General features: G+C 49.4%; 1 protein-coding gene across 1 annotated transcript in view; it reads left to right on the forward strand.

Annotated features, from left to right (window-relative positions):
• CAPN14 (calpain 14) overlaps positions 1 to 2,016 on the forward strand; it is a 34,049-nt gene extending 32,033 nt beyond the window's left edge. The window contains exon 21 of the mRNA XM_045189304.3: positions 612 to 2,016. Coding sequence (XP_045045239.2) covers positions 612 to 638 — 27 coding nt within the window. The 3' untranslated portion in view covers positions 639 to 2,016. The remainder of the gene's footprint in view (positions 1 to 611) is intronic.
• The last annotated feature ends 9,622 nt before the right edge of the window (positions 2,017 to 11,638 follow it).

The raw sequence follows: 11,638 nt of genomic DNA on the forward strand, positions 1-11,638 counted from the left end.
ATTTCACTCTGGGGTTTTTTTTTTTTTGACACCATTGGTAACTTACTTCACCATTATCATCTTCATCGTCACCATCATCAGCATTATCATTGGGATGTAATTGGCCTGGGAAGTAGTTTCTCCAGAAATGCCCTCTGTGTGAATTCAAGGGACTATTCATCACACCCACATAAAGCTGTCAGACAAATGGGTCTATAACTGTAAACATGTAGAATATGCTCTAATGGGTTTCTGCTACCTGGCCGGTCCATACACCTGCACACACAGCTGTCGCGAGCATGCCAAATTGAATTCGTGGGGAAAAAGGAACTGAGAATTGAATACAGAATCAGCCTGTGTCTTGGCTATCATCATTCATTCTCAGGCACCACAAGAAGTCAAGGTTGATTATATTTCAGGTTGATTTATAAACGTATTACCAGATGGTGTGGTCCCTCTGGCTAAACCATTCATTAATATCCTGTCTCCATGGCTTCAGCAGGAGTGAGGGGGAGGGAGCCCCAAGTCCTATGTCAGGCTGTGGGACCTGGCGACTGAGAAATGAAGCACCTTTAACTGAATGTCAGGGGCTGGGCTAAACTGGCCATAATTTGCTTCCCCATTCTATGCAGTGGCTGCTGATGACTATGTACTCCTGAGAAGGCTGGAGCGCCATCTACTTTCACTGAGGACTGCCACATGGCCCATGGCAATCATGGGCTGGGACAACTGATGTTCAACTCACTTACTGTTCCTCTGGACCATGGGTCCAGTTGAGAAGACTCCTCTTCCATAGATCTCCCCTTTGGTTGACTATTGTGCAGAAAGGGGAGGGAGGGAGCAAGGACTGCCTTGGACTTGTAAAGACCAGCTCTTGTTCCCTATGGCTACGACCTTGTCCCAAGCAGAGATGTCACCTGATGTGGCCTAAGCAATATGACTCCAGAGTTGTGTCTTAGCCCCTGTACCACACTGCCTCCAGGGCCGTCCAATTTAAGTGACCTTAGACATGCCAGTGTCATCACATTTGGGGGAACACTCTAGGTTTCCAGATCTGAAGAGGAAATGCTATGTTCTTCAACAAAGTGTGCCAACCTCTGTAAATTGGTGGGGGCACAGGCTGAGTTTCGAGTGTTTGGGTAGGGGGTGGGGATATGCTGAGCTTTCAAGAACACAGAAAATAACAGAATAGGTGGGGTTCAGATGGGATGGGCTGGCTCTGGCATCTGAGGTCCCTGGGTGGTCTACAATATCTCCAGGTGATTGGACTTGGGGTGGGGGAGGACCAGTGGATTTAAAACACCTGAGTTCTCAAAGGACTTCCTGTATGTGACAAGCATCAGTCTGTTTACTTGATTTACAGACTCTCAGATTCATGTCAAATCTGTCCAAAACCCCCCATGGACCTACGTCAAAGAAGAACAGCACAGCCACGCTACCTCACAGAGTTCATCAGTGTATGGCCTGTGTACCTGCGTTTCTGAACCACAGTGACCCCTCACTTTCATAGCAGCCCCACCCCTCCAGGGCCCGGTGGAAAACCAGAACAAAGGCCATTTCCAAAGCCCTGCATTTCACTCAGAGATTAGCATCTTACTGCCACCTGTTGAAATTCAATCTTCCTAATTTACAAACTGTTCTAACAAACGTGGCTCCCTGGTTTCCCAGTCCTTAGCAGACTAAAAGAGAAGGCTGAATGATGGGATAAAAGTGTGCCCACTGGCAGAACTCAAAGAAATTTGGAAGCCCAATAGATGGCCACTGATGGAGAAGGAGGGAGAACTTTCAAAGTGTGGCTTAAGGAGGTAGAAAAGTACTTCATTTAGAGAAATCTTTATTTCTTCCAAATGATAAAATGTAAAGTGGTTTGCCATAAAGTGCCAGATACATGAGGTATTACTGATTTTATAAATGAAAATCATGTATTTATAGTCTTTAAAAGATTGTTATGTCCATTTATTTATCAGTATCTCTGTTTTCAGATCCTGCCATTGTAAATAGTTGTTTTAATTAAATATTAATACTTTGGTTCATGAAGGCAATTATGGATTTTTTGGGGGGGAGGGGATGTTGGGAAGGTTGTACCATTAACCCATTCACGATACTTAGACTACAGTGTGATGGCTTTGCTTGGTGCACATGGGCTCTATACCCAAATTAAGGCTGACTTCTTGGTGGTCCTATGCCGCTCACATGTTACCCTCACCCCCGAGGCTATGGACCACTGCGGCAACTCAGGGACGCCTTGTGCCCTGCAGGCCTGCGTCCCACGATTCCCTCCAGCACTCCCCACAGTGAGTAGTGCAGATCAGGGGCAAAGCCATCTCCCCACCCAAACGCATCTTCCCCATCTTTTGTCCCTGCAGGGCATGGGGAGGAAGGGGGCAGGAGAGACTAGGAAAGGGTTGGATGAAGTCGTGCTGAAGGCTGAGTGGTGGACATCAGCAACTCCATGGCCGAGACAAGCGAGACGTGTACATACCAGAAGTCCAGTGAAGGAGGAGTGAGGAATCGGTCCTCAGGTGAGGTCCTCAACACAGGTGAGGTCAGGGTGTCCGGGGGGTTGGGTTGACCACCGTCCAGGCAAGCAGACAGAGCATACCAGGGTGAGCCCTATCCCAGGCTTTCAAAACCTCAGGGGGAAAAAAAAATGACTCTAACTGGTAAAAGAAAAGGACAGTACCAGAGGGGCTAAAATACCTGCCTTTTCTTCAGTCCTGTTTTAATTTTTTTTTTATTCTTTCATGTTTTATATAAAATCCCAGTCACCTAAGATAACCTTCCAGATTCTAGGTGGGGCCTGGGCAGGGCAGTCAGCAGCTGACTGTGAACGGCACGGCTTTCCTGCAGCTGTCGTGCTGGGCTAGAGAAATGATTTTAGCCTCCAGGACTTTCCATCCGACGTTTCCCCAATGCAGTAGATGTATTTATATGCATAATGGAAAAAGGAGGAAAGGAGTTTCATGAGTTATGGGTAGGCAGACACAGGCTGGCTCTGCCTGGCTTTGAGGAGGAGCAACCCATGTGTCCAGCTCTGGGAGCTCAGGGAAGACGGCCCTCTGGGGTCACTGGCCCAGTCCTGAAGTACCACCTCTTGGCCAGTGTCCCGAGGACAGAGCGCATATAATATCCAGCAGGAACGAAAGCCAGGAGAGGCTGGGAAGAAGCATTCTAGCTGTGTGACCTTGGACCTCACCTTACTCGTTTGTAAACTGGAGCCCCATCCATCCACACTTCGGGTCACTGTGAAAATTCCGTGCATGCTGTGCGCACTCGCTACATAAAGCTCCCCTTTCTTCCCTTAGGCATCATGGGATTAATAACAACTCATATTATTTTTGTTTTTATTTTTTAAAGAACATGGTCACTCACAGTGAGCATTCCTCTGGAACACACAAAGGTTTCATACTCCATTTTTACTTTCCTCTTCTTCCTCCACATCTCTCCTAAAAGTGTGACCTCAGAAGGGCTGTCCCAGCCTCCAATGTCAGGGGCCCAGCTCCAGGGACCTCGGAGACACGGGCCATCTTGTTATTAATGCTCCTCTTAAGTCAGACAAGGGATCCTGTTCTGTGCTCACCTCGAACCTCAGAAGCAGCAGTACATTTAGTCATCAGAGCCCCAGGTTGTTAATGAGGGGTTTGGTGTCAGGAAAACAGTGAGAGCAACACTCCTCTCACAGGGTGAGTATCGTGTGATAACGTAGGCTTTGATCTGTCAGCGCACTTTAGGTGAGTTCCACCCGATTCCTCCGGGGGAGGAAGGGCACCTTCCTCTCCGCATCTGCAGCATGTGCTGAGGCTATACCACCAGTAGATGGCGCTCTGTCACCACAGAAGGACACCTTCAAGGCCAGCTTTAGCCCCCAGCCTGGTAAACCTGGTAAACCAGGTTTCCTGAATTAGCCGAGGTGTCCTGACTCAGCTCAAAGGCCAGCTTTAGGCCCACACAGACTCGCTTGCCTTGCCTCTTTTTTCCTGCTTGGTCTGTAATCGGTGCATGCATGGTTCTTTATTTTATGCACTGTGCTTCTGGAAAAGCGTAGACTATGTTTAGAAGCCTTGTTTTAAATGCATCTCCTTGAGGGGTACATCTGCACCCAGCTCACTCACTCTTGTACCCCGGAGCCTAGTTTAGTCCCTGCTCACGTCTGGGATTTATTGACTGAATGAATTTTTTTAAAGTAATTCACATGAATCGTGTCATTTGAAAAGTCAGTATCTATTTGACTTGCTAAGTAAGTGAAAGTGTTACAGAGACATATGAGTTTCCTTCAGAACTAAAATCGTCTGATGTTGCGTAAGGCAGAGCTTCACTATGAAGCCGACTGCCGTGCCCTGGCCGAGGGGTGGGTCAAACCACCACTGAAAAGCTCCTCCGAGTCTATCTGAAGACAGGTTTCAGGCCTTTTTGTTTGTTTGTTTGTTTGTTTTTTGTTATTCAATTACAGTTGTATGCCTTTTCTCCTCATCCCTCCACCCCACCCCAGGTGAACCCACCTCCCTCCCCCACCTTCACCCTCCCCCTTGGTTTTCAGGTCTTGACGCCCCAGGGACTTGGGCGTCCTTTTCTCTAACACATTCAGAGTTCCTCCTCCCAGAAGTTTGAACCGGTGGGCCAAGCTCCACAGCCTTTTGCTTTCAGGTTGTGATCAGTGGGAGGAGGCTTGCCTGGGGCCAAACCCAGACCGAGGGTGGGGGGTCTGGTTAAGTCCTCGTCTCCCTCCTAAGCCTCAGCGGGCTCAGCATCTGCTGCTTGGCCAAGACAAGGAGGCCGGCTGCCAAGCAGTCCCAGAAGGCAGCAGGGGTGGTGGAAGTGTCAGGCCTCACCTTGTCAGGGAGTCTGGGTTATTTTTAGTTCTCCTGAAAGCTGTTCATAGGGACTTAGGTCAGCTCCCGAACTTCTCTCTCTTTTAATAGGACTTATTGGGGTGACTCAATTCTACTATTTAAGAGGGTTATGTGTGCAGTTGGAGGAGACTGTAGAACCTCTATATCTGCCTCTGACTGGAGACCAGCGAGCTGAGAACACAGGGTGGCCTTAAGGGAGGATGCCTGTGTAAGTCCATTTCCGAGTCTTAAGTCACCATTGGCAAGTCTCCAATGTGCGTGCCTGTGGGTCCCGAGGACATGGTGTGGGTCAGGTGTGATCACACACTCGTTTGTGGCTCAGCACTGAGCCAGGCTCTGCTGTGGCTTGCTGTTACCTTTGAGAGCCATGCTGACCCGCAGGAGGGGCCATTCTGCAACAGCCTGGGGCTTTATCAGGGCAGAAGCCAGGTGGTTTCTGAACCACAGCAAACCAGAGGCCAGAAGGCTCTGTTGCTTGGAACTGAAGTTTCAATTCTGCTTGGAAAACATCTATTTGAGGGCTTTTGCACAAAGGATTCATTTCCCAGATTCATTTAAATTTTGGCTGAATAAAATGATCAAAATGATCGTTGCCTTTGTTTTGACTTTCTATTGGCCTCACATCAAGTCTCCCCCAAGAGAGAACTTCACCACGCTTGGCGCTCCGCTCGCTCAGCAGCAGACCAATCTGCTCACCAGCAGAAACGTGAGAGGCAGTCTCAGCCTCGGGCCATACACGTGCTCAGGCAGAGCCCTGGGACCAAGCTGTGGGCCCTCAGGCTGCCCTTTCCACTCTTTCACCCCAGTAGCTACTGCACACACTCAGAGACGTGGCCGGTTCAGGACCTGCAGCAAGGCTGACCTGTGAGATGCTGCCTCACTCCCATCTGTGTGGCCGGGAGTTTCCTGCATGCAGCTCTGAGGGTTGACACAGAACTTTCTTTTCCTGCCCTTTGGCTTCCTTAGGAAGGGAGGAGTCAGAGATGGTTAGAGTGCCCTTGGTGGTGGCGGCGATGGGGTAGGAGGTGGGGTTGGGAGGTGTTCAGGCTTAGAGGACCCCATTCTCAGGGCGCAGAGGTTTCTCCCCTGAAACCACCGTGCTCTGCATGAGTGGATGAGCTTCTGCAGGGAGGTCCCTGTGGGCGCCATCCAGTGGTGAACATGCAGGTATTGCCTAGAAATGGTCCTACGAGATGGTCGTTCAGGCCAGCTCAGTGCCTTGTGTCCTTGCTCTGCACGGTGTGTGTGCCAACACCCAGGCTTCCCGAGTGCAAGTTCTTCAGGTCAGGCTGTGCCAGACGGGGAGGTGAGGGCTGAATTCCACCCGTTCTGCTGTGAGCATTGGGGGTCCTACAGGGAGTGAAATTGATCCAGGGGTGGGCTGGTGGGGTGGGAAACACGCTTGCCCAGAGGCCAGATGACTTGAGCTTACATCCCCTCTGCCACCAACTGGGTGTGTGGCATTAGGAAAGTCACTTAACCTCTCCGAACATCAGTGTCCTTGTCTTCTGCTTTGGGACATAACCCCTGCCTTACAGCATGGTGGCAACGATTCGATAGGGTTGTGACTGTGAAGGAGCTTTGCAAATTGTAAAGTGGGGTTCACATTTGGGGGTCACTGTCCCAGCAACACACCTGATGTCATGTGCACTTGCTGGACTATTCGAGACCATGTGATTCTGCTCAGAAAGGAGGAGAAACAAACCAGTAAGGAGGATGGATCAAACTGAGTAGAAGCAAACGGCTTGAAAGAGGCGAGACATGGAGAAAGTGAACCAGGTGCGCTGACACTCGCAGGGAGAGGAGCTGAGTGGCCCTGAGTGTTCTGATTCACACTAAATACACATGAGCACGGGAAGCATCACATGGTTACATCAAACACACCCGAGTCCCAAGAGGCTCTCAGTCTTCAAAGCCTCCCATTGGGGATGCCCAAATGGCCTCATTAACCCCTAGAAATGCAGATAAACAGCCAGGGCCTTCAGCTGGCTCATTAGTAAGCTGCAGCTGTTGTCTCTCTGATAAGCACCTGTGAGGATGGGTCCTAGAACCTTCTGATTTCTGGGCTCCTTGCTGAAGCCTTCCCTCAGGTGCTTGTGACCACAGCAGTATCAGGAAGGGCTGAAGTGGCAGAGCGTGGGGACACGAGCATTGCACACTCAGGATTTAGTCGTGTTTAGCCCCCACACACAATATGCTAAGTGTGTTTGCTACCCCATGTCCATGATCAGCTATGTGTTCTGAGCCTCTTGCTTTGGGCTATGAGCTCTTCTGTTTGGGGGCTGGAATAATTCTCTGGTAGTAGACATGGAAGCTATCGCCGCAGCAAGGTAATTTTCCCCATTACCTGCCCTGGGGCCAGGGCGGGGGCTGGAGCTTCAAACCATGGAGCTTAGCTACTGAGAGAGGGGTGAAGGGGGCCCTGTGGCTCCTCTGGCGTGGTCCCTCAGGCCCCCCACCCCCAGCCCTCAGCAGGTAGACCAGCTGCCTGCAGCACCCTGGGCACCGGGTTGTCCGTGCTGCTCACCCCCAGGAGGTAGAGGGCAGAGTGAGCTGAGCATGGTCAGTTATTCCTAAACCAGATAAGTCTCTCATCCTTCGTAAAAAAGGGAAGAAAGCCAGCATGAAAATATGACCCTCAGATGCTTACAGCCCTCACTTTCCACAACTGGGATGTCCTTCTATCCGCCCCCCTCCCCATTCGTGTCCTTAGTCTAGCCAGCCGAGGACAGTCTCCTTGGACCCAGTTCCCAGGATTTCTAGTCATTTCTTAGATATGCTCAGCACCCCTCCTAATACCTTTGCAAGTAATCAGATGGGTTTTTTTTTAGACGAATGAAACATGTTGGAAATCCCTTTATTAAGAGGCAGTGGGAGGCTAGAGCAGCAGGCTAGTATTCTGGCCCCACCTCCAAGGGGCTGAACCCTGATGGGACCGTCCCTGTTCAAGGCTGAGCTGGTCAGAAATCTCCAGAAGTGACCAGTCCTGGGAAACTGGGTCCCCACCAGTTACATCATGGGCTTATAATGTGTCCTGGGAATCCAGCCTATCAGTTGTCATTGCAGGGTGCCCCTTTGGAGTGACCAATGCTTACGTCCGCCCTCCGAGAAGGGCCACCTCTGGGCTCCTGGAAGAGCAAACAGATCATTAGGTGGCTGAACAGACTTACAGCCCAGGGAGTGAGACGAGCCTGGGCCGCTGCAGCACAGGCCTTTCTAGTGATTAAATATTTGTGCTGCCAGATGCGCCCTCCTTTGTCCCCCTGGACGGCCCTCCCGACAGTGGTGGGCTCTGCTTCCTGACTGTGCCGTGATCAGCTGTCAGTTCCTTTCATCTCCATCTGCCTGCACTTGTATGACATCACCTTCTTCGTGTGAACACATGGAGCTTTCACGGCAGGCCACGCTGTCCAAGTTCACAGATGGGTTTCTGTTGATTGCATTTTTGAGTGGCTGCTTCCCTGAGTGTGCAGGGAGGGCCCTTGTTCACCAGGGGGCGCTCGCTCCCGCAGTCACTCCCACAGCCCAATTTCCTCTGGGAGCATTTCCCATTTAGATAGTTAATCCCCATCAGGAGTTCGGTTTCCCATAGGACCTGATTATAGGGACTCCCTGTGATTTGCCCTTCCCTTAAAGCGTCACATGTGTTGGTTTATTTAGCTAATAGCTGCTGCCTTTAATGTTGTTAGGAGCTCATGGGAGCTTATGTAAATATCTTTTGAGCCAAAACAATAGGAAGTGTGTAGGGGCCTTCTGCAGAGGCAAACTTCGAGTTTAAGAGTTGGGGATTTTGAAACTGAATCCTTTCCTCCCCTTACAAAGAATTTTTTTTTAAAGCAAGCAAACATTTGTTTGTTGTTAACAGGAGTTTAAAAGAGAATTTTTCCATGAGAAACAGAAGCCTTTATCTCCGAGGGTGACTTCCCCCCTCGACACCCACAGTTCTGAATTTCATTTGGGGATTCTGTTTGTCCCCAGTGGCTTGGGCTCTTCATTGTTCAGCAGACCTCCCACTTCTAAGAGAGCCCATTTCTAAAGAAATTGATCTTTAAAGGAGGTAGTTTGCCTCAAAACTGAGGTTCTTAACTCAATTGTTTACTTGATTTAAAAGAGTTGACTCTGGGGGCTTGCGTAATGTGACAGGGTACCGGGTACCTCCTCGGTGCATCTGCCCGGTGGGACTCGAAATCAGAATTAGCTGAGGTGGTTATAGACACACAGCTTCCCCATCCCGTAGATCGCCGTCTTCATTTTAACACGCGGCATGTTCATGGCGTGTCATGTGCTTCAGGTTTACAGGTGGTTTTGGGTTGGTTGCATTTTGGAGTGGCTGCTTCTCTGCAGGTGCAGGGAGGCACCTCAATTCTGCACTGAAATCTGAAATTCTGGGTCCAAGTCATGAAAGTTCCCAGATTTCACAAAAGCCCACACGTTCACAAAAGAATCAACAAAATGATTTTGATGTATGCAAAGATCATTATTTCAGTACCTGCCAACTTCTCTTGGTCACGTTTCATTTGTTCCGTCTCTCCCCAAGACGGTCCCTGTCAAAGGTTTCTAGGACAAGTGAGACTCATACAAGATAGCCAGCAGATGGGCACTGGCAACCCTGACCTTGGGGTGCAGTGGAGTATGCCAGAGGGGTTATACATTTCTGCATCCTCCCCCCCGCCCCCCTATGCTGCTCTCCCAGACCCCCACTTTCTCCAGAGCTCCCCAACCTCACGTGGATCTGAAGAGCTGCATCTGACCTGCTGGCAATATGGGTACCTTGTTGAGAAGAGAGTGAGCTTTGGTTTCCTGTCGCTGATGTACACACATTAACTTTCGGGTCTTCGTCTGCTCTGGTAGATAAATCACAAACATTCCTGTGAATAATTGCGACTGTTATGTAAATTGGTTTCCGTCTGCTGGTCTGCTGAGAATGATGTTTCATAATTACAACAGTTATTTACTTATGGGCAAATAACTTCCTTATCACCTTCTTCCTTTGAGAGATGCCTCCAACTGCCGCAGGAGCCCGCGTGTCTAGAAGGACTGAGGTCTGAGCTTGCATGTTCTGAGACAGAGGGTCCAAACACCTTTGGCGTGTTTGGGGATTGGGCACCCTCTTGGCTTCTCTGCACTCAGATGTCTAGGACCCACTCCTTAAGGGCTTTACAGCTAGGAAACAAGTCATATGGAACAAATGGAAGAGAAGTAAGCCCTGTAATGTATGATTCTGCTTAGGATCAATGGAGTAAGTGTCCAGCAAGGAAGAGATTGATGTGGCCTGAAGAATTCTGAGATAGCTTCCTGCAGAGGAGTTGTCCTGGGCTTGGGATGATGGGGAGGATTCCTGGAGAGACCTCAGATGGGAAGGCATTCCTGGTGCAGAGCCGAGGCTGGAGAAGAGAGCTAATGTCACACGGCCTGTCCCGGTGCAGGGCGGTGGGCCTCCCAGCCGGGAAGTAACTGACATGGGTTAATTGAGCTGGGAGTCTCTTGCTGCTGTCATGTCAGATTCACTTAGTTAGTTGCCTGCTGACAACAGTGAGGGAGGTGGGAGCATCTCCAGATAGGAAAGCTGAGGCAGGGAGAAGTTAAAGTAGATTGCCTTTCGTTACAGAACAGAAAAGACAGGTCTGGAAAAGGAGGCAGGGCTGGAAGACCATGGAAGCTCTAGAATTCCAGGGACTGGCACTGGGACACGACTCTCCTGCAGGATTCATCCGTGGAGAAGTGTAAATGACGTGGGGACGATGAGTCAGAGCAGAGCTGGGGTATGGGGACAGCCGTCAAGCTTTCTCCTCTGGATCTTTGCTCTTCCCTCCCCAAAATGGCTTTTTCACCTTGATTTTGTAAATCAAACCCCATAAGAATATTATCCGTATTTGTAGTTTTTACTTTTCACAGACAAGGAAAAGGAGGCCAAGAAAAAGCATGTCACCGGGTATTTGATCTTTTTTACTAGGTAGCCACAGAATGCCAACTCTCTTGGGATGGGGCCTTGTCACCCCTCGTTATAACTCACAATACTATCGATATCCATCCCACGTTTTCAGTACTTGTCGGAGCACCTGGTAGAACATAGTCCTGTCTTCAAACAGCTTCCACTCCGACATGAAAGTATTCATAGTGTTTGTTTGGCAGGGACATAGGACAGCTTTGGGTCACATGCTGAAGAGCCTCCTTATTTACCTGGCTGCCCTCTTGGAGGGAAAGGGTGAGGAATCTGAGAGACCGACTAACCCAAAGAGTGTGAGCTATTCAAAGAGCCTGCTAACAGATAAAACTCAAATTTGAACTTGTGAACTAGATACAGCATTTCCCCTTCACTACCTAGGAGATGAAGGGCATGACTGAGAAGGGAAGGGGAGGCTTGAGCGAAGGATCAGATCAGCTATGGAAAACTGAGTACAGGAGGTATAATATCAATAACTTTGTGGCCTAAGGACAGATGCTTGAATAATAGGTCTGCACCCAAAGGAAGGGCTTTTTTTAATGATTTATAACTGCCATAGAGCTTGAAAATCTTCCAGGTCTCATAGTTCTTAATTATGCTCTCATGCATATGCATCAATTACCCACATGCTCCTTACCTAGCTTGTTATGGCAAAGATATAAAAAAATATATTTGGAACCGTTTCCTCTGCACGCATCTCCCTCTGCAAATATCCTATGAAATACTTCACCTCCACCGAAATAATCTGCTCCAGTTGAGACCTGCTTGCCAATCTTCCCCTGCGTGACAGAATTAAACCTGACTGTCATCTGCTGTGGTCTCAGTGTCTGCTCATTCTACCTGGCAATTCTCTCATTAACTCCCC

The sequence above is a fragment of the Desmodus rotundus genome, chromosome 5, assembly GCF_022682495.2.
Source record: "Desmodus rotundus isolate HL8 chromosome 5, HLdesRot8A.1, whole genome shotgun sequence".
Lineage (NCBI taxonomy): Eukaryota > Metazoa > Chordata > Mammalia > Chiroptera > Phyllostomidae > Desmodus > Desmodus rotundus.